The sequence below is a fragment of the Amia ocellicauda genome, chromosome 18 (genome assembly GCF_036373705.1).
Source record: "Amia ocellicauda isolate fAmiCal2 chromosome 18, fAmiCal2.hap1, whole genome shotgun sequence".
NCBI lineage: Eukaryota > Metazoa > Chordata > Actinopteri > Amiiformes > Amiidae > Amia > Amia ocellicauda.
The window spans coordinates 14,001,313-14,024,342 of NC_089867.1; the positions used below are offsets into that span (position 1 = coordinate 14,001,313).

General features: G+C 39.2%; 1 protein-coding gene across 2 annotated transcripts in view; it reads left to right on the forward strand.

Moving 5' to 3' along the window:
- mocos (molybdenum cofactor sulfurase) overlaps window positions 1–23,030 on the forward strand; it is a 95,230-nt gene that overhangs the window by 32,309 nt on the left and 39,891 nt on the right. For both annotated transcript variants that reach the window (XM_066690849.1, XM_066690850.1), the window contains exons 4-5: window positions 6,863–7,516; window positions 13,779–13,855. In XM_066690849.1, coding sequence (XP_066546946.1) covers window positions 6,863–7,516; window positions 13,779–13,855 — 731 coding nt within the window. The remainder of the gene's footprint in view (window positions 1–6,862; window positions 7,517–13,778; window positions 13,856–23,030) is intronic.

The window sequence follows — 23,030 nt, forward strand, 5'->3', positions numbered from 1 at the left end:
TTAAATCTCCAGAGTTTAATACTATAATTGAAAACTGAAGTGCTTAAATTATGTAACATAAGATCTTCCCACACAGATTTATTTTTCTACAGGAAAAGGAGCTTTTTAAAAATGGCAAAATTTGCCTCAGGATCTATAAATATATGTGTATATCTCTATTTCTATGGTTCTATATATTTTTATTTCCATTTTATTAGTTACACACGGCAGCATGTCTCCTTTTTATAAAATATTTAAGAGCCCACTGTTTTTCTGAAACGCCTTCATTTCCCAAGAAACTTGACATAAGCAATAACATAACAGCTACTTTAGAAGATTTTTTTTTAATCTGTGTTGTTGTGTAGCGTTTCAGTTTTCAATATTGTAATGCAGAAATGTGATTTCTTTCTGGCTCAAAATACACAGGATACGTTGAAGGACTCTGTTATGCAGATGCTGCATCAGATCGGTATGGTCTGCAGACAGACACTAGTGTTGACTACCTTGATAGATATACTTCGGTAACTGCTGAAGGAGAATTGAAGTAACAAAATGCAACAAAAATCACTACTCTGTGTTGGAAAGTAAATGAACCGCACTCCCTTCATCTCTCTTCTCTGTACATCGTTAGTGAACTGTTCTTGCTTTGGTTATCATCGGCCCTGGAATACTAATGAGCACATTGTTAATTAGTTTACCAGCAGTGGGGTTTGAGAGGTCAAGAGGCATCACAATCAATCCGAAAGAGTTTTGGAGGAATAAGACAAGTCCAACAAGCACCAAACGCTGACCTGCGAGTCAAGTTTTCAGTTGTAGATTAATTGTTGCTGTTTGTTTGCTGATGCATTTTATTTAACAGCGTGAAGAAATAATACATCTAAGGCATAATACAGCACTTACTGCAGTTTATACCAGGGGTCTCTAAACTCATCGTTTTAGGGCATCCACTGAACCCAATGTATTGATTAAAGTAGTATGCTGTTTAAATTCTTTGCTTTGTATTGATGATGTGTGCTAAAAACGCATTTCTAAAAGCTGCATATGCAAGCCCTACTGTACACAAGCCACGTGAAGGATTGCAGAGGCTATAGCCACCTGGAGGCCTTGTCTTGTACTGAAGTTGTAGTTTCAGGTAAGGGGTGAAACAGAAAAGTGATAGCCTTTTTAAACAATTTAAAGCTTTTAAGCGATGCATAAATATGCGTGTGCACAAACACACACACACATGCACACACATCTTTTTCTTTTGAAATGGAGAAGTGGGTTTGATTTTAGTTTTATTGTTTGCCTCTCATAGATGTAGCTTAACTTTCCAAATTGTGAAAAAGCATGTTTGTGGTAGCAGGGAAATGGCAGACTGTATGGAAACCAGAAAATGTGATGTGAAGAGAAGAGAAATGCACAGTAAGGCCAAATGCCACCAGGTTGCTGTAGGCTGGCCTTGCTGTCTCTACTTGGCCAACACAGGAGACAAGCTGTTCATTGCTGCAAGCCAAAAGGACTCCAAACTGATGGATAATATGGGTATTAAAGATCAAAGATTTCATGTGTTTGTTCCTCATTCAATATCTTCAAAAACAAGAATCAGTCATATGACATTTCCTTGTAGAACTGAAATAGTCTACATTTGTTAATGTTTTTTTGTTGTTGTTGCAAAAACAAAACACTCTGGCAAACTATCAAAGTCCCTTGAGAGCTAAACCCCAGGAAATATCAATACAACTCAGGTCTTTCCTGATATCCCTTTGCAGGACTTTGCAGGATTAAGTAACCAGGCTGGTATGGCTTTAAATAAAGTGAGAAGAAATTACATGTGGCGATGCTTATGAGGAATCCCTGACAGAAGAGCTCATACATGGTACTGAATGAACAAGACATTGATAGAGCAAGTGCAAAACCTTTCTGAAAATATGACTACAGTTGTAACTAACAGGCTTGGGTGCTCAGTGAGATGCCTTTTCATTAACAAACCATTGCAGGCAATTCAATAAATAAAGAAGGTATTCTTGACAAAGCACTTGACAGTCTTTTGCATTTCAGAATACATTTGTCTGACACTGACAGCTTTATTAATTGCACAGTAATTGTTGACAAATTGTCTACCAATGTGAACGTACTTGGAAGCTGTCACTTTACTTTCAAGAAAATTAAACAACAGCGCTAAGTGGCATATTGCTAGATTAAGCAGCCAATCCGAGCCAATATAATTACATTACACATCTAAACACGGAGTGACTCAACCACTTATCAGGGACCGACATATCTAGGCAATTTAAATTTGAAAAAAATAATTGCTTAAATGGGAAAAAAAATCATTAAAATAATAATTAAAATGTGGGTTTTATTTCATCTGCCAGATTTCATATTTCACACAGTGTGAAATGCTTGCTTGAATTATTAAAATTAAAAGTTTTGACAGAATGCTATAGCATAGAAATTAGACTGAACATGAATGCTTTTACATTCCTAGTGAAGCCATTCTTGCTGGTCACCACTTGCCAAACGTAACCTTGGATTAAATAACTACATTTATCCATCAATCTGCTATAGCACATTACAGTTTTTGACAGCAAAATTGTCTTTATATATCCATTCGCACTATGGTTTCTGAGCTATACCTACCTACTTTATTTTTCTCACTTGACTTATAATTTATTTGCTCTCCTCCAAATGCACAAACAATGCATCCATTTTAAATTTAATTGGATTTTTCTAATATTAAAAAAAAAAAATGTATTTTTTTCGTTGACTTCACCGACTTTTCAGTGGACAACTCTGGGCATCAGGAGGAATCAAATATAATGAGACTAATTTAGTGCGCTCATTTTTCCTTAATCCCCCGGCGATTGTAATTGATAAGAAGGGTAAGGACATACTCTTTAAATAAAGATTGCTTAAAAAGTAATATCTTGATAATGACTTTTAGATATGAGCCACATGGCTGTGTTTCTTTAACAATGTGGGAAACTATATTTAATTTATTTCAACAAGCTTCTTTTAGGTTATAATTGTTTAATAATTTCCTAGAGGTTTCGAATAATATCCTTATTATAATGTGTAATCAAAGTTATTAAAAATACATTGCTAAAAAGAGCTGATGACGATGTTTTCCCAAAAGTTTATTATATTCCACAGTATAAAAGCCAACATAGCTCATGTAATTATAATAGAGGCAGAAGAACATATTAAACCTGTCCATGGTCCCAAAAAGCCTTTGGGTTCAGAATATTCTTTGCATTTTTAATCAGATTCATTAGAATATATGTATTTACAAGTGCAGTATGTTTTATATATACTTGAGAAAAAGCATGTGTAAGTCTAAATATTACTTCTGTACTTTACTTATATAAAGCTTGACAATACATTTATAATAAAGACATGCATATATACAGCTCTGGAAAAAATTAAGAGAGCACTCCAAGTTCAGAAATCAATGTTAAATGGTCTCTTAATTTTTCAATTGTCACTATGAGACTTACATGTCACCAAGCAACTGAAGAATGCAAATTAAGAAGAGAGTTATCTGATGTTGATGACATGGGAATGGATTTTTCTAAATTTACTTCCCCCACAAATACATGAAGTGGCACTTCTTGATAAGAAGTCATTTGTTACATTTGAACGTATTTTGCTGTTATCTACCTGAACAATTTCTGGCTAACCCTGTTTAATTTCAAACTGTCAAACAATTAAAAAACAGCTGCTGGTGGACAAGTGACTGAAAGTGGAAATTTACTCAGTATATCAGCAAGTAATATATTGGCCTCAATTGGAGACATGCAGTGTCACAGAGTTGCGAGTTACACTGGTATATTTTGCATCGTTCAAAACAAAGATTAATTAGCGGAGATCCTTAAGATCCTTGTTGATTTTCATTTACTTATACATCCTATATCAGTAGATAAATCAACAGAGTGCTGCTTAACACAAAAAAGTGCCAAGTGACCATAGTCCCACTCAGGGAACACAGGAGAGGAAATGGTTTATTTGTTTGTAGAATTAAAATAGACCAGTGAACCACTTGGCAAACACATGAATGTACAGAAGACCCTTAACCTGTCAGAGGTCAGTGTTTACATACCTAAGGTACATCTGCTGACCTTGAAATTGTGTCCTGCACAACAGCCACCCACCGCACCCCATTGGTTTATAAATGTTAAACCAAAACTGAGATTCAGTGACAAGCACAGTTATTTACTTCTGGCAGGACCTAATTTAATGAAAAATATTGAATGAGAAGTTTTCTTCTTTCTTTCCATTTCTCTTTCTTGCTTTATTTATTTTATTCTTCTGGTGTGGTGCACTAGTTCATGCATGCTAGCACACCTATGTTTCTTTATCAGGTGCAGCCGTGTCTGACTTGAATCACTGTCTAGATGCAGTGGTGAAGTAGTTGGCCTTTAACTTCGCAAACAACTTGGCTTCAGAAGGTCTTTGCACAGCAGGCGTATCCAGTCAGTTCCAGTGGCATTGCAGTTTTTTTTCAGATTGAGATGTATTCATTATATCAGTATCTCTGTCTCAGGTGACTCATCATGAGACAGGACACTTGGTTATGTCATTTGAGTTTGTGTCATGTCAAAGCCGTAGTAATTATATTGTGTAGTATTACTGGCACTCATCTCGTAAGTGACAGAGTTTCTTGTTTATCTGACATAGAGTCACACTCTGTCAGATTAATTGAAGGGTGTTTCTTATAAATTGGGCGATGTGCTGACGTAAGGCCGATCCTATTACTCTTCATCTACAAGACAAAGAAAGGCTTCTGGAAAAAGTGCATAAGTCTTCTCTGATACATTTCAGTATCATTTCTTTGTGTACTCCATTCATATCTTATCTTCTGTTTCAGCCCAGTGGGGAGATGATTATGGCTATAGTTAAGAGAAAAAAAACTATATCTATACTTTCTTTCCAGCAGTTCTTGCTAGTATAAAGCCTGCTGTCTTTAGGATGAGCTTTTATAGATGTGTTTTTTTATGCTAGGATTTCATTTTTAAGGCTGGTCATTTGTGTATCCATGAATAATTATATGTAATGTAAACCTGTGTGCTGATGCTCCTGCAATAATGCCTTTATGATGAGATCTGACAGCATCATATACATCCCTTTCTAATCTCTCTTCGGTCAATGAGGAGACATGGCTAATTAAATAAAATTTGAATGACCATTCAGAATTATTTAAAGACAAGCCAACAGATTATTTTTATTATAGTCCAATAAATAATACAATAATGAACATTTTAAATTAAGTTCATACATGAATGTTAAGAGATCCCGCCATTAAAAAATAAAACATGCGATTATCAATTAACTGACTGTCTAGGGCCTTGTGCCACACCCCAGAAACTATCATTTATTTTCTCCGGTTCCTAGTGTTTTATGAATTCCATTTTGCTTCTGCACTTTGCATTTTGAACTACAATTAAGAATCATTTACACATCTGTAAATAGGTAGTGTCACTTCCACTTTTTCCAACAGTTCCTAATCACGGCATGGACTGCATGTGGCACATAATGAGATCCTCTGCTTGTGGAGAGAGTGACTTATGGAGAAACAATCCTTAGGCATATTGTATAAAGTGAAAGAACGAAATGGGATAAGCTACTTGAGCATAAAAGAAAACTGAGACATATACAATATACACTCACCTAAAGGATTATTAGGAACACCATACTAATACTGTGTTTGACCCCCTTAAGCCTTCAGAACTGCCTTAATTCTACGTGGCATTGATTCAACAAGGTGCTGAAAGCATTCTTTAGAAATGTTGGCCCATATTGATAGGATAGCATCTTGCAGTTGATGGAGATTCGTGGGATGCACATCCAGGGCACGAAGCTCCCGTTCCACCACATCCCAAAGATGCTCTATTGGGTTGAGATCTGGTGACTGTGGGGGCCAGTTTAGTACAGTGAACTCATTGTCATGTTCAAGAAACCAATTTGAAATGATTCGACCTTTGTGATATGGTGCATTATCCTGCTGGAAGTAGCCATCAGAGGATGGGTACATGGTGGTCATAAAGGGACGGACATGGTCAGAAACAATGCTCAGGTAGGCCGTGGCATTTAAACGATGCCCAATTGGCACTAAGGGGCCTAAAGTGTGCCAAGAAAACATCCCCCACACCATTACACCACCACCAGCAGCCTGCACAGTGGTAACAAGGCATGATGGATCCATGTTCTCATTCTGTTTACGCCAAATTCTGACCAGGCAACATTTTTCCAGTCTTCAACTGTCCAATTTTGGTGAGCTTGTGCAAATTGTAGCCTCTTTTTCCTATTTGTAGTGGAGATGAGTGGTACCCGGTGGGGTCTTCTGCTGTTGTAGCCCATCCGCCTCAAGGTTGTACGTGTTGTGGCTTCACAAATGCTTTGCTGCATACCTCGGTTGTAACGAGTGGTTATTTCAGTCAAAGTTGCTCTTCTATCAGCTTGAATCAGTCGGCCCATTCTCCTCTGACCTGTAGCATCAACAAGGCATTTTCGCCCACAGGACTGCCGCATACTGGATGTTTTTCCCTTTTCACACCATTCTTTGTAAACCCTAGAAATGGTTGTGCGTGAAAATCCCAGTAACTGAGCAGATTGTGAAACACTCAGACTGGCCCGTCTGGCACCAACAACCATGCCACGCTCAAAATTGCTTAAATCACCTTTCTTTCCCATTCAGACATTCAGTTTGGAGTTCAGGAGATTGTCTTGACCAGGACCACACCCCTAAATGCATTGAAGCAACTGCCATGTGATTGGTTGGTTAGATAATTGCATTAATGAGAAATTGAACAGGTGTTCCTAATAATCCTTTAGGTGAGTGTATATGTCCTTCAGGTGACTAATTATTCCAGTTAGATTTCCTGTGTCTTGTTTTCTCTTGCAGAATATTACAGCACTTCAACACCTGCCCCGAGGAGTACACTGTGGTCTTCACTTCTGGATCCACCGCGGCCCTCAAGCTAGTTGCTGAGAGTTTTCCTTGGCGGCCTGCAGATCCCACAGAGCCAGGGAGTCTGTTTTGCTACCTGACAGACAACCACACCTCCGTAGTGGGCATCAGAGGGGTGGCATCTCAGTTGGGAGTACCAGCCATCCCCGTTCAGCTGGAGGAGGTTGAACAGACAGCGCAGGCAACATCTGAGACTAACGGGGCAGCCAGAGAGGGCAACCAGACTCCACATCTCTTCTGCTACCCTGCCCAGAGTAATTTCTCGGGCAGGAAGTACCCTCTGTGTTATGTGAAAGGGATCCAGTGTGGGAAGCTCTACCCCTCCACCAAAAAAACCGGCCGCTGGTGTGTGCTGTTGGACGCGGCCTGTTTGGCCAGCTGTTCCTTGCTGGACCTTCAGGCCCACCCTGCTGACTTTGTTCCCATCTCCTTCTATAAAATCTTTGGTTTCCCCACTGGTTTAGGAGCCCTGCTCATCCGCAATGACACTGCAGGCATCCTCAGAAAGGTCTACTTCGGAGGAGGCACAGCATCCGCTTACCTAGCAGGACAGGACTACTTTGTGCCGAAGGCCTCTGTTGCGAGCAGGTGAGGACTTTCGTAATAGTGTCTTCCACAGGAAAACAGTGTGATGTTTCCCAGGTGTGGCACCGTCATTGCGTACACAATTAAACTGTCAAGTGAGGAGACGTTGGATCTGATTATGAACACTTTCTAAATGACAAGATTCATTATTATCATCTCCTATCTTAGACTCGCCAGCTCAGGAGTGCTTAAAGAGGGGTTTAGCGCACTGCCAATCTACCTTGGGAGATGAAAACATTACCTTCACTATGCAGTGCCCGACATACATGTATAATGATCTGAGATGCAAATCCGTGCTGTATTGTACCACAGGTGCAGAAGGAAAAACAGTTGGCTGAGTCTGTGTGAACATATGGCAGATTGCAGAAATTGCAGTGTCACAGTTTGAGCAAACCCATAGGAACATCTTTGCTTTTGAACAAGTTGCTCAAAATGCCTATTTCAGAAAGTTTTGTAGTCTTTTCATAGTGTTATAATCAGAATTCTTTGATTGTTTGCTCTCTTGATGTATTAACATAAGCAACTACCTGTAATGCGTTGAAACAAATGTTTGTATATCCTCTAGCAGTGTCATGACATGATACAGTTTTAAGTCTGTTCGTAGGAGATACAATTTTAAGTGTCAGTCCTGATGTAATTCTGAGTTATCAGCATTCATTTTACTTTGATAGATAATGCCTGCAAAAACATAACAAATCTTAACTGTTTTTTGTATTAGCCAGTCCCCAGCTGTCAGTTACGTAAAGCTGATGCAAAGTAAAATTATCAGGAAGAAGGATTTGCTGTAACTTAATATTTTACATAAGATCATTTTAATCAGTAGGATCCAAATGAGGTTGTCGTTTGGCGTGGGCATATTACATACACGCTTGAGTCCAAATTAAATGCACATGCAAGAAGACAGATATTTGAGAGACGGAAGAGTTTCTTCTGCACAGTATCTTTAAGGCCATTTCTTTTAATACACTGAAAGATTTCAAAGTAATAAAATAATTAATGGAGAATAATATCCTACTGGATTTTAAATGTCCTTTTGAAGGTTTGGAAGGATCTCTCTTTGTTATTACTATTGGATAAAAGGATTTGGGGAATTTTCCTTTTAACAAAATCTCAGCTCTGTGATATCTAACAATAATCTTAGTTGGTATTTTTAAAAGGTCTCGGACATGAAAAAAATCTGGCATTCATACACCTCCAGTGAAGTGATGGCTGTGCACAGCACTGTGAGGAGAACAGCTGCTGAAGTACCATGATTTACATTCGTATGTTGTTCTCTTTGTGTATGTGTGCTTGTGCACGTGTACGTGTGTCTGTTTGCATCTGTGTGTTTGGTTGCATAATATGTGTGTGTTTGTGTGTACTGGGCAAATAAAAGTCTCGCCGGGAACGTGCTGGGAGGATTCGTTATGAGACAAACAGATGATGAAAGAGTAAGAAATGCTCTCCGGTTCTTTTTAAAGCACTACGTGGTCTACTTTCTAAATGTTTCACTTTCGAGGCTGACCCATCAAACAGTGCATCTGACAAAGCCCTCAGTTCGTTCAATGCGTCTTAAGCAGTGCCTGACAGCGCTAGCAGAGCTGCTTCTGTAAAGAGGCCCTGGAAGACGTGTTGGAGCTGCTCTCTGTGTGTTGAAATATTGATAGGGCAGCGCTGTGCTCGGGCTGGGCTGCTCTGGGCTCCGTGGCCACTGCGCCGGGGGCTGGGGGGGCTTCTCCATGCGTATGTGTGTGTGGGTGTGTGGAGGGGGTTGGGTTAATGTAAGGGAGGGATGACATCCGTCCTCAGGAGATGAGCAGCAAATAGACAGCTAATAGAATCTATAACTGGCGCTGACGTTCTGCTGCATTATTCACCAACGGCCCAAGAGAGAAACCCTACCCTCCACCGAAAAAGAATACTAATGGGTGTAAAGAGAGGAGTGAGGCTCCTAATTCATGTGGAAGACATTTTTATTTTCTGAAATACCGTACTATGGACTGTGTACACAGCTGATGGAAGTGCCGTACAATATAATCCTGTGAAGGTGGTTTGATGTTACAGTGTTTATTTTGTTCCATTGTGTTGTATTGTGTCTTCATGCTGTTTGGCTTGCTGGGTTAAGGGCCAAACCATCTTTTGAATGCCGCTATGGTCACCCAGAGCCCTAGATGCCACTGTGGTATGCCAACGATCTCTGCCTTTCCCTGTGATTTAGTGTTAGGGTCAGGGTTTGAGCTAAGGCTACAGCAAAGGTTATGGTTAGGGCTATGGTTAAGGCTAAACTTAGATATTGGATATTTTAACATCTCCTTCAGGGGCCAGGGGAGGGGTGGAAGTGTCTAGAAATGGTATAGAGCTGGCACTGGAAACTAAAAAGTGCATAGCTCCTTTTAAATGAATTATTATTGAGACTATTGTGAATGTGTGTTAGTCTGGAAATCCCAGTGTATTCTAAATTTATATGTCCCCCTTAAATACTAGTATAGGCCTTTTTATTGTTTTTCTGGGCCTACAGCAATAGGTAGTATTTAGTAGCAGGCTGTATTTTATTAAATTAACTTCAGCTTCACTTCTCATAAACTGGTCTATTTACTTAGTATATTTGCCCTTAATGACAGCAAGTGCTGCTGTTAATAAGCTCTCTTCAAGTTCACAAGAACTAATTATCTCATTTTTAATGTAAGAAAAAATTGCCAGTGCCGTTCGCAAGTCCACGCTGACAGGACATATGGGTATGAATACACTTGGAACCAGCAGTGTTTCAAGCTGCTGTCTAATCCTAAACTGCCAGGGTCTAGGTGTGCAGAGGCCAAAGAGCCCACCACCAAGGGTGCAGCTCAGCCGTGGCTCCAGTGATGCGGGTGACAAACCACACAGTAAGACTGATGTCACTGAGATTAAAATAGAGATGGCTGTCACTGCGAATCCAGTGTTAACACATGAAGGATCGCGCCGTCACTCCTCCAAAGTAGCAGCTTTAAGTCCGCGGGACTCGCATCTTTTCCTAGTGTTCACTCGAGCGAGGCACCCGAGGACAAATTTAATGTAGTTTGCCCACTGATCCACTAATTCCATCCTGCAGCCTGCTGGCTGTCAGTACGTGTATAAAGACTGTGCTGTGTTATGCGTTGCTCTGTGGTCATGGAAAACCTGAGAGTTTTTGATGCAACGATCAGCACGATGAAGTTGGGGAGTTGGGGGTTTTAAATTTCCCTGCAGCACATGGTATTGTTGTCCATGTGTCGAGTGTCGGCTCCATATCTAGTCTGTACCAATATCTGCGAAGCTTATTCAGCCACGAATTTCACTATTGATAAAATCCTGTTCTATAAAATTGGAAAAAGAATGTGTGTTGGGGTGTGTATGCGAGCACGTGTGTTTGTGTGTGTGCGTGCATGTGTGTTTGTGCTTGGGCTTGGTGTAATGGTGTACATTCATTTCAATATATAGATGGCGCACAACAAGAACAAGCTTGGCTTGTGGCAGGAAATGACTGACACTCCTCTTCTCCACCTGCAGAGAGAAATTAGTCTCCAAATAAACCTTTAATGACTACCTCACTTAACTGTGACGTTGATAACTATGTGTGCGTTGGCTTGGTTAATGCCTCAGCAGATTAACTTGCTTGGAATGTCTTTTTTAAGGGAAGAGTGGGATTTTAGTTTCTTTATTTCTAATCCTTGATTCTTTAAGAATTTGTCCTTCAGTGGAACTATAAAGAATACATTTACAATTAATTATTTTCTGTGCTTTTTGGATGGAATACAGTACGTGTTGTAGCATCTGCCCTGGAAGTTCATTTCAGCGTTTCAGATGTAGCGGTGACAGCTTTATTACTTAAAATTCCATAAAGCATTGCAGCTTATGTTTGGAAAAGCTTAAAGTATTAAGAATCAGATGTCAAGTCCTTCTGCACCTACACAGCAAAGAATACTGTGTACACCCCTTCCTCCCCAGTCAGGTTGAACACAACCGAGAGCATTAACTCGCTTGCCAAGTGTGTCAGTGGCTTAGTTTCCATGTGGGCTTCATTTTCACAGGAGAGAGCTAGGTTTTGCCCAGCTAATGTTTACTGTGTATTTTGTGGTGTTTCCATGAAAAGACAGAGGAACATCCTCAGAACATTTACCCAGCGGCCAAATGCAGATGCCAAATATGTCTCTGTAATGCGTCCTTGAATGTAAATCCTTGATCTGAGCTAGATACCTTCCCGTAAGTGCACCCAAGTCAGATTGATTGAGGACAGTGAATGGTAGTGTTTGGGAGATTAAGTCTTTGTGTACTTGTGCATGACCAAATAAACATGTTAGGGACACACTTATCTACCTGGCTTATGACATTCATAATGCATAGAGATATTGTTTCATAACCTGTATAATTGTTTTATATTTTATGTTTTATATACATATACACTAAAGGAAAATAATAATAATAGCAATAATAATAATAATAATAAACAATTGTTCCACCATGCCATTTTTAATGTCGAAACAGTCGATCAGTTCAGTAGATCTGAACCGCACCACCCCTGAGAACAGACAGATCTCCTGACGAGAAGCTGTCAGTCTCCTCTCCCTGGAGACTCCCTGGAGACGGGAGCTTTAAAAATGTTGAGAGTCTCAAGCACAGAGCCACACATTGTGCCTCCAAATGTCATGCCTGAATCTGGCTATGTCTGCTGGATAGTCTACTGTACACACCACACTCTCGTCAATGTCCTTTGCTCCTCACGGAGAGAAATAGAAAATCGGGTCACCTTCTCTGAAGCAGCATACATATATGTATATAAGTACAGTTCAAGACATCAGACCAGATTAAGCTACAACACCAGTGATATCCTTGAGTAAGTGGAATATTAAGCATTACATCCCCCCTCTGAAATTACATGTTTATCTAAACAGAGTGGAGTGCAGTTATACAGTTACTGCCGGTATGTGACAGCCCACGTCTTGGTACATGTTCATGTTGATAAAAGAGTGAACCAGTAAATAAGGCTGTTTTGCACAGAGAAATGAGAAAGTGTATTTCAGTGAATGTAAGCTGTAAAATATAGAGGTTCCTTAATCATGTAAACTTTGTACCTCTACTTTGTTGTTCTAGCCCTGGTATTTAAACCATTTGAAATATAATTCAAGACATGTATTTAAGAAATCTTTCAGCTTTTTTTGATATATTTTAAGTTGTACTTTAACTGCAGAACCGATTCTAATCAATGTCTGGTTGTCAGCCACTGTGCCCGCTTTGATTGGACGGGTCTGTCTGTCGCCAGGCTATACTTATTATGATATCTACTGCCTCATTAGGCTGTACATCTGTAAGCTGTCGCTTCAGCTGTTGGTGTATTAGCCACAGTTTCACAAGAACTCATGATTCAACTGTGATGGGAACGTGTCGAGATGTGCATTCACAACATTCAAAACGTATGTATACTTATACTCCGCAGTGCTCTAATTCACTGTCCTGTTATATATGCTACATACATACTGTACATACTTAGTGTGAGTTTGTGTGTGACTGTTAGGTCGCATTTGCATGGTAATATGAATCTGCACAATAACAGAGAAGAGCATTTGTAGGCTTATAACATTATACTCTGTGAAGCAGCAAGCGAGAGACGATTTTATAGATATGCAAATTAGAGAATGCTAACAAGATGCTCTATACATCATTTCAGTTTGTCAGTATTTTTAGATGTAACCTACATTGGGAACCAATCTATGAAAAGGCAAGTAGAGTGCATAAAGGCACTACTGTCTTTGACGCACAACCTAAACTATATTGTTGAATTTCAATCGAATGTTATCTAATAATCCTCTTTCTCAACTAACTGCAATTCACAAACTTTGCATACATATTTATCAGATGTCTGAATGGCCTTTGTATCCTCCACTCTTCAGTGCTTAGATGCCACTTCAGCCCATTATTTAGCAATGAATGGCGATTGTCTCTGATGTGTAAGTGGGATGTAAGGGCCTCTGATGAGTTAAGTTAACCTAACCATCTGTCATTGATACACCAGTCTAGAAGTGTTCACTGTTTATAGCCGCAAGAGCTACCAGGTCCCAGATCAGGGGTCTCCGTCCCTGCTCCTGGAGATCCAGCTTTCAGCAGCTTTCGAAGGTCACCCTAAAAAACCATCAATTCATAAGAAATACTGAATTCTGAACAATTACAAATATCACAAACATAAGTTACTAAGCACTTGAAGGCGGTTGATGTCTGTGAATAAAATAAATTAGTAAATGCCTGAATAGAGTTTTTCTTCTGCTATCACTCTTTCCAGGTTTGAAGACGGCACAATTTCCTTCCTGGATATCATTGCGCTCAATCATGGCTTTGAGGCGCTGGAGGGGCTCACAGGTCAGTGCACAGAGCTCTCACAGCTTAGGGGTTATCAGTCATCCTGAGACAATGTGTGTGGAGTGGCGCTACCCTAGCAGTAATTAGTTAATTGGAGAGCTGCCTCCCAGGGGGTCTCTGATTGGGTGGTTGATCGGCATGAGAAAAGCAGTTGCCCTCCTTGTTCCCACTGCATGGTCAATCAGCCAGTCAGACGCCTCTTTCCGATAAAGATGGTGGTTTAATTAAGTATTATATTGGTATTTCTGCTAACTGTTTTTGTCACTGCTGGCTGAAGAAATGATTTGATTATTCCCGAGCTGATCTCTCGGAGAAGAGGTTTGTGAGGTTGATCAGTTTTTAATGGATTTACAGTACTGTGGACTAATGACAGCGTGTAAGCAGTCAGAATAATAGCCTCACAGCCTAATTTGTGTAAGCTGAATTAATATTTGATGATATATTTATTAATGTTTTGCAGAGGTTTTGACCCGATCCTTTGCAGTGCATGACATGCAAAAAAGTCCTGTATGACATTCAACAGCACAGAAGAAAAACACTCAAGAGTGAACTGTTTATAGTTTGGCTAGATATGTATATTTAAAAATACAAACAACACACTTCTTCTATCATCAAATTAGTAATAACAGTAATAAACTGTTGTAGAACTCTATAAGGAAATTTGAGAATGTGTTTATAATGATACACTGGATATGAGCTCAGTGTTTTAATGTCTTATAATGTTTGCTGCATGCAGTGAAGTCTTAACTGAAAGTGGCTCCCAGGGAAGCACCAGTCAAAGTCACTGTACAGCACATCCCTTTAACCCCACAGATCCACAGTGTGTGAATAACTGAACTGAAAGGGCAGTTCAATGACACATCTGTCTAACCAATTAATTAAAAATGGTTAGCAGAATAAATAATTTAACATAATGTGCCACTCTGTTGATACTCAAAGGCAGTTAGTATGTCTTACAATACAGATTATTATTTTAAGGGTCACAAAAACAAAAATCTTAACATTTAACAAAAAATCATCTCAATACATCTAACCAGGTTATTTCTATTTTAGTGAAATGTGTGAGGAACATTCCCATTATGAAACTCATTTCCTCTGAACTCTTTTCCCCACGGGGCAAGGATTAACACTCAGGCAGCTGTTTATTGTTTGAAGTGATATTCTCCCTGTACAGAAGTGTGACTTTAGCCAAGTATGTGCATCACCTCAGCACAACTCTGACGGGCTCAGAGCAGGAGCCTTCGAGCTGCGGAGCTGCGGAGCTTTCTCTGGCTGGTTGACTATGTGGTGCTAATGAAGCTGTATAAGCAAGTAATTCAACTATTTGTTCTGAATTTGGTGTATGCTATTTGAGAATGCAGTGAAATTAAAGCACATTCAGGAGGTCTTATGAGGCAAGAAGGACATTTAAAGTACTGTGGCCTCCACTCTTCATCTGATTATTATGACTCATGGGTGAAAGCATGCTTCAGCACACAGTGCAGTCGTTTATATAAAAAGTGCTCTTGAAACCCTTTTAAAACCCCTTTCACTCCCAGCTCTGTTTTTTTAGTCAATATATGGAGCCATTTCTGACTGGGTCTTACCTTTAACTGCCTCCTTCAGCTACGGAGCATTGTTTATACAGACAAGAGCGGGAGTGCATCTGTGCGACCACTTTTCTACTCCAGACTATTTATATTTCATTAATGCCATTAAACCACCTCTTAATTGTGGAAAACCAGGCTACATCTTGTGCTTTTTTGTCTTCTTCCTATAAATCCTTTAGGGGTTTTCAAGGACAAATATAAAATGTTGAATGCATTAACAATCCAGTTCAGAGCCAAGATCCTGCTTAAGTAATTTCACCACCGCCCTTCTCTAATTCTACCTACCGCATTTTGTAGGTACAGTTTTTGTTGAGCTGAAAGATGGCATAGCCGCAGGGTAGCCCGAGGGGTAAATTTACAAGGCTTATTAGTATCCTGAAGCAGGTCCTGAAATTGGAATTGTTTGTCCCACACTGCCCAAGTGTTGTGGCAGCCTCGTGAGCTCCCTCATAAATGTTGCATTGTCTTTAAAAGCAGAGTGAAATCACAGGAATATGGGCTTGATGAGAGCGAGGTTAGGAGCGAGTGAGCGTTGGGATGCATGTGAAATGCATGCATGCGTACACAGCAGAAACAAAACGTTAAGGGGAAAGTCGTGTAATAAAGTGATTACCGGTCAACGGTACTTTCAGAAGAACACAGACGGTGTATATGTTATCATATTATACACATACTGAGGAAAGTAGCTGAGTCACTGGTTTACTTACAAATCTTCAGCCATTTAATTGTGTAAAGTAAAAAGTATGATTTATTAGGAGGAGGAGAGTCCTGTTCATGCTCTCATTCTGAGTGTGTGTCTGACAGACTGGCACTGTCGCGTCTATAGCCAGCTTAAGCACCGTGCTTTACAGCTCTCTTATGAGCAGTAATTTCTGATCGGGTCTGCCTTGCCTCTGCGTGTCAACAGGGCTGCAACACTAACATGATTCTCAGGAGGCTGTGCTGTTTATAATATATGTTTATAAGAAAAAACTACCGTAAAACTTGTACCAATCTAAGGTTCTAAATGGATTTTCACTTCAGTTGTGTTGCCACATGGAGGATAGTAGGCGATGGCACAAGCATCCTGGCCTGTCCTTCATAAGTGACCTACAGAACTGGATAATTTAGCCTGCACTTATTGCATTTGGCAAGTCTTGTAATTAAGCATTAACTGTGAACTCCTCCAGTCTCAGGTTGTGCAAGGTTTAATTACTTTTTATACCTTTGGAAATATCCCCACAGGGAAATGTGTTAATCAGAGGGTGCTACATGCATTAAGTGCTTTGCCTTGTTACTGTATTTGAAATATTCTCTTAATTAATACTGTTCAAGACTGGTTTTATTTATGATTTTTTAATTTGATGTGCCTTACAAATGGAAATGACTGTATAAGGGTTAAATGACCTATATAGGTAATAACCTTTCCTTGCAAACTTTACAGCATTTTATTTTAACAAGTTTATTGAATTGTGATTGATTTATGTTGTTAGATACTTACATGAAACCCAAGTGATATACAGGGGAGGCGTGTCTAAGTATAGAGGCTGTGGAGAGAATGATACAAATCCAAAACTGGGGGAGGTTGATGCATATAAAATGTACTGTACTGTACTGTAGTATGTTACTGCACCAGGCTGTGAGGGTGATTGATTGATTAGTTCATTGATTACTGACAACTAAAAATCTGTTTCCTTGTTGCCATGAGCTAAGGCTCATCTGATACACTGCTGGTAGTTTTCAAGGGCATGACTGTGGTGACTTACCTTTTAATTCAGTGCAGACTCTTTGAAATCAAAACAAGTCACGTTCCCTTTGCATTCTGTGGAGAAAGGAAAAGTATTTGACACAGCCCTTTCTTTATACCTGCATATAGTTATTCCCAGGACTGCGGTGTTTGTAGTTGTGGTTGTCATGATTTACAGGTACTGGAAACAAATTATATTCAGGGTAGAAAAGATAATGTATATTATGAAAGTACAGTATATATGGTTGTTAATTTAAATTAAAGTTGCTAATGTGAGGCAAAAACTCAACACAATTTTGTTTAAGTTAAAAAATAGGAGAATATAAACTTTCGGTCTAAAACCATTGTTTTCATACAATGAAATGCTTAATAGATTGAATTCGAATCGTTGACATTTTCCTTGACATTCCTGCATCAATCGATTGATTTTCAGATTACAAAGCATCTTTTCACAGGCACCACAATCTCGAAGCAGCGTTCTATAAATCATGTTACGGTCAGGCACCGTAGAAGACTTGCGTATTGTACAGGAAGTAAAATCCAGTAATCAGCAAGGATACAACCATAAATCACTCTCAGTGCTGCTAAATAACAACGCAGGAATAAATTAGATGCATTTGGTTTGTGAAGAATTGGAACATGGCAATTCAGCTTGTTTTCACCAGAAGATAGTGTTATAAGTGGATGTGTCCTTTAGTGTTAAATTATTTAGTGTATGCTTTCCAAAAATACAGAACTGTGTCTTATATTTAGTTTTCTAATCATGGTACAATTTTACAGACTGTTCGCATCATTAGCTGTCAACAGAGTGTCGTCCAAAATACTGCCCAGTGTAATGTACGGTTTCTTCCATTCCATATGCATATCAAACCTCTTTGACAAGCTTAAGGGACCTGCATGTGAGGTAAAAAGCCTTCTTCCTTGGAAGATGTGCCTCTTAGAGCCAGCATCTCCTATCACAAAGTCACCATGCCCATAGGTGGAAGACTTTAGAAGCCTTCTAGAATAAATTGTGAGGTTTTGGATTCTGCACAGCTGCTGTATATCTCAATCACTATACTTCCATTTCCCTTAATGTGGCAATTATAGTTTAACTTTGAATGCAGCAATGTGTAAGCTGGTAACACACAAGCAATATAGTTAATTGGGAGCAGAAATGGCCCCCATTGAAATTTACATTACAGTACAGACATCTAAAAAGAGCTTATATTAAGAGTTTGTTATTTATCTTTTTTATTCATGTTTCAGTAGCAGTCGTTCCTTTACACTGTCATTATGGACCGAGATTTCTGTATGAGGAGCCAATCTGTCAATTGGACTATAGTGTGCTGAATAAGAAAACTTGGTTACCCTGTAGACATACTCATTCTGCAAGCAAGACTTTTGTTATTCAGACATATTGTCTAACTGTAAATTTACGGAGGGACCAATGAACTACTACTAAAATTCCTGCCTGTGGTTTTCCCAGTATAAAAATAGGTTGGCAGTCATATTGCCATTGAGAATTGGATCAAGATGCAGAAACCAGAGCCTGGTCAAATTCTGCTCTTGTATGGACGTCGTTCAATAATTAGAATATCTCTATACTGTTATGCCATTACAGCAGCTCTAGTCATTACTGCAGTTGTGGGTAATGCCGTGCAGGGAAAATAAGTGATTCATACAGTTTTGCTATCATCCCGTTTGCAAGTGTTTGTTTGCTTGCTTGTTTGTTTGTTTGCTTAATATCAAATGATTAATGGAAGTTTCCCCATTTTCCATTAATTCCTTTTAGAATGAAATTGATTACCCAATGAAAGCATCCATCTTTGTTAATTGAAATATGTAAAGGTGTCCATTATTTGTCTAACCTAAGGTTCTAATCTTTTTTTTGTAAAGCATTGTAACTCTTCTGTGGTGGCAAAATATGTCTTCTGGCAGTATTTGGTGTATCAGTAGTTATTAACTGCAGTTTGCAAGTTTAATAAACAATCTGATGGGTTAACAGACTCACTGGTGTCAGAGCTGAATTAAGCTGTATGAATTCCTCTGACACAAAAACACAACACAGAAGGTAAATGCTGTGGAAGGAAGAGAAAGAGCAACAGAGCAGTGTCCAACTCTCAACAGATCTCTCAGCTCTCGCATATAGATTGAGTTAACAAGTAACATGGGTGTAATGAATCTAGAAGTGTGACATGTTCTAGTTTCCTATTTGTACATGATGGAGTTGTTTTTTTACAGTTTGTTGGCGCTCAGGAGCACAGCAGGAATGTGGCAGGATGGAAATGGGGGGACGGGCAGTCAAGACGTGAGAGGGGTACAGGTGCTGCAGAAAGGGGTGATAAATAGATCAACACCCTCCCCCTCTGATGCGGAGCTCTTTTAAAAGACAAGAACATAAGAAAGTTTACAATCGAGAGGAGGCCATTAATAACTAAGTGATCCAAGGATCCTATGCAGTTTGTTTTTGAATGTTCCCAAATTTTCAGCTTCAGCCACATCGCTGGGGAGTTTGTTCCAGATTGTGATGCCTTTCTGTGTGAAGAAGTGTTTCCTGTTTTCTGTCTTGAATGCCTTGAAGCCCAATTTCCATTTGTGTCCCCGGGTGCGTGTGTCCCTGCTGATCTGGAAAAGCTCCTCTGGTTTGATGTGGTCGATGCCTTTCATGATTTTGAAGACTTGGATCAAGTCCCCATGTAGTCTTCTCTGTTCCAGGGTGAAAAGGTTCAGTTCCTCAGTCTCTCAGTAGGACATTCCCTTCAGACCTGGAATAAGTCTGGTTGCTCTCCTCTGAACTGCCTCTAGAGCAGCGATATCTTTCTTGAAGTGTGGAGCCCAGAACTGTCCACAGTATCCAGATGAGCTCTAACTAGTGCATTGCACAGTCTGAACATCACTGCCCTTGTGCTCAATTCTACACTTTTGACAATATACCCTAACAATCTGTTTGCCTTTTTTAATTGCTTCCCCACATTGTTTGGATGGAGAAAGTGAGGAGTCCACATAGACTCCTAGGTCTTTCTCATGCGTTACTTCATCTAGTTCTATTCCTCCCATAGTGTAATTATAGTGGCCATGTTTGTTACCTGCATGTATTACCTTGCACTCGTCCACATTGAATTTCATCTGCCAGGTGTCGGCCCACAACTGAATATTATCTAAGTCCCTCTGAATAGCCTGTGCTGCAGAGACTGTATCTGCTGAGCCACCTAATTTAGTATCATCTGCAAATTTGACAAGTTTGCTAACTATCCCAGAGTCCAGATCATTAATATAGATTAGAAAAAGCACAAGCCCTAGTACTGATCCCTGTGGAACTCCACTAACAACCTCACTCCAGTTACAAGCAACTCTTTTGAAAATCTAAGTATATCATATCATATGCTTTCATGTGAAGACTTTTGGGATTAATTTGTCAGAAGCTGAGGTGAATGTGCAAATGCATTTTTATAAGTGAATAGAAAAATCAGCAGGGAAAAGAGCCCATGTTCAGTCCCAGAGTGGTTCAATCAGACGCAGCCCCATTGCATGTGATTTTATTACCTTTTTGGGTCACACTTTAGAATATAAAGAGTTTAAAATATGTTGGTTTGATTCCTCATGAATGAATATATGAATACCACAGGATTAACACGTGACTGTGTCATGCACTTCATCTGACTTCTGATGTTATGCACATGTATAACAGAGTTAGGGTTTGGTTTAGGGTTAGGCTAAGGGTTAGGATTCACATGCTCAACATCAGAAGAGATGATGTTCCTGAGGTTGTGATGTTTTAATCCTGAGGTATTCGAATAACAATTCATGAGGAATCACACCGCCTTATTTGAAAGTGTTATCCTTTTTTGTTTCATGACTCTTGTGTTTGTGACGCATCACAGAGAACAACTTTGGTGCTAAGTAGTGTAAGGGAATTTCTAATAAAGGACAACATGCACAGTGAATATAATTGACAGGGTGCATATTGGTAGGGCTCTGATACTGTCCTTATTTATCCTGGATAATGGAAAACGGGAAGAAAATGGGACCCAGACCAGTGGAACATGTAAAATACATTTCATCATCACATTACAAGCTGCAGTTACATACAAAAGCAATTCTTCTGATGGTTGTAATAAACATATTTTCTGAGAAAAGCTATGCACTCAATTTAATTTCAATGACTGTATTTATCCTTGGGGAGACACTTAAAACAATGCTGATCAGACATAAATCATTTGCAAAAAGCGCATCATGATACAGAACTTTAAGAAATAAATCTCCAAAAAATGATCATTTAAAATATCTTTAACATACTATAACAAACAACCAAATGTATTTGTATCATTGTGAAATACAGTATCATTAAAGGCAAACTGAAGCTGATAAAGGGTGTGAAATTGAAACAGAGATGATAAAAACTTACTTAATAAAACCCTTAAGTTAAATAAAAAGGCAACTAAAGTGTCTAAGTATAGGAAGGGCATATTTAGCTTTGTGATAAAGCAGTTTGGTTCTGTCCCCCTAATATTTAATAGCCAAAAGATGTCTCGCTATTTTTGAGATTTGCTTGTTTTTCTTCATTGCCCAATTTCAGAGCTACACGTAGTTCATTTAAAGATCAAAATTGTGTTAGACTAATTTTTACTTAAAGCCAGACCCAGGGCAGAATTACAAAGGGTTCTTACTATGTCGCAGCTGGCATTGAAGATAAATCCATGACAAGTATAAAAATAACATTTATTTTCTAAAATGTCCCTATCTTTAGGTCTACATGCCTGTAGCTCGCAGTTTAAAAGGATAAATGTTGCTGTAAACCCAATTACTCCTTCACTGGTGTGATGCTGTCCTAGAAGCTTATTTTTTTATAGGTGTGCAGATGTGAAAATCAACCCTTATCTGTGCTTGCATCGGCATCTCAGCACCGGCACAGTCCCGCACATTAAACATCAGTCTCTGACACTTTCACTCCGTGGGTTTTCCATTTCTATTTGGCTTCCAGTTTCTGCAGCATGTACTTTTTATGAAATTAGATGCTTTCAAATCATAAAATCTCTGTGGTTGAAAAACAAAATGGCTTAAAAGAATTGCGTAGTGCTTGCACAGCACACTGGAGGTGAATAGCCGGGGAAAACTGTAAATTAAACAGGGTTGCTTGTAAGAATGCTGTAAGTACATGCACTGTACAATGAGTAAGGGAATCTCGGTTATTTTGATTTCTGACTTAACTATGATGAATGATGCATTGGCGTAGCATCCCGTTGTGGTTCAGGCACTGGCTGGGGTCCTGCCATCCAGTCTACAGTTTTGTATTAAAAGAGAAAATTGCTATTCTCCTATTGTTTCAGGCAGCAGACTTGATGCACATTTTGTTCCAAAAGGACGCCAAATGCCCAAAATTGAAGACTTCTTTCAAATGAAGAAGTTATTAAAGAGAAACATGATCTTACTTTATTTTTTTACTTATCTTTCCTTATTTTTCTTAGATTTTTGTTAGCAGGGAGACACACTCAGTCATCCGGTTTACTTTCAGCATCTGATGCATGTTTTAAAAGGCAAGGAGACATGATATATTATTCAGTGTAAATAATGCAGGTGGATTCTGATTTTCAGTGCCTTCTCCCCCCACCCCTGCAAATGTAAATTTTGCTTCCTGGTGCATTTCAATGCAGGTGGGAAGCTGCTCAGAGGATAAGGCTGTTTAATTCATGACATGTTAAACTTATGCCATCAGGTGCCAGCTGTTCTTAACCTCATGTGTAATCCAGAGATTTTTAAATATCATTTCTGTTGGGGCTCTTTTTTTATCTTTTCTTTTTTTTACAATTACAGCATTTGCATTTTTGCATATCCACAGTGCTTGATAACAATGTCGCAGTGGATTAAATGCTGCTAATCA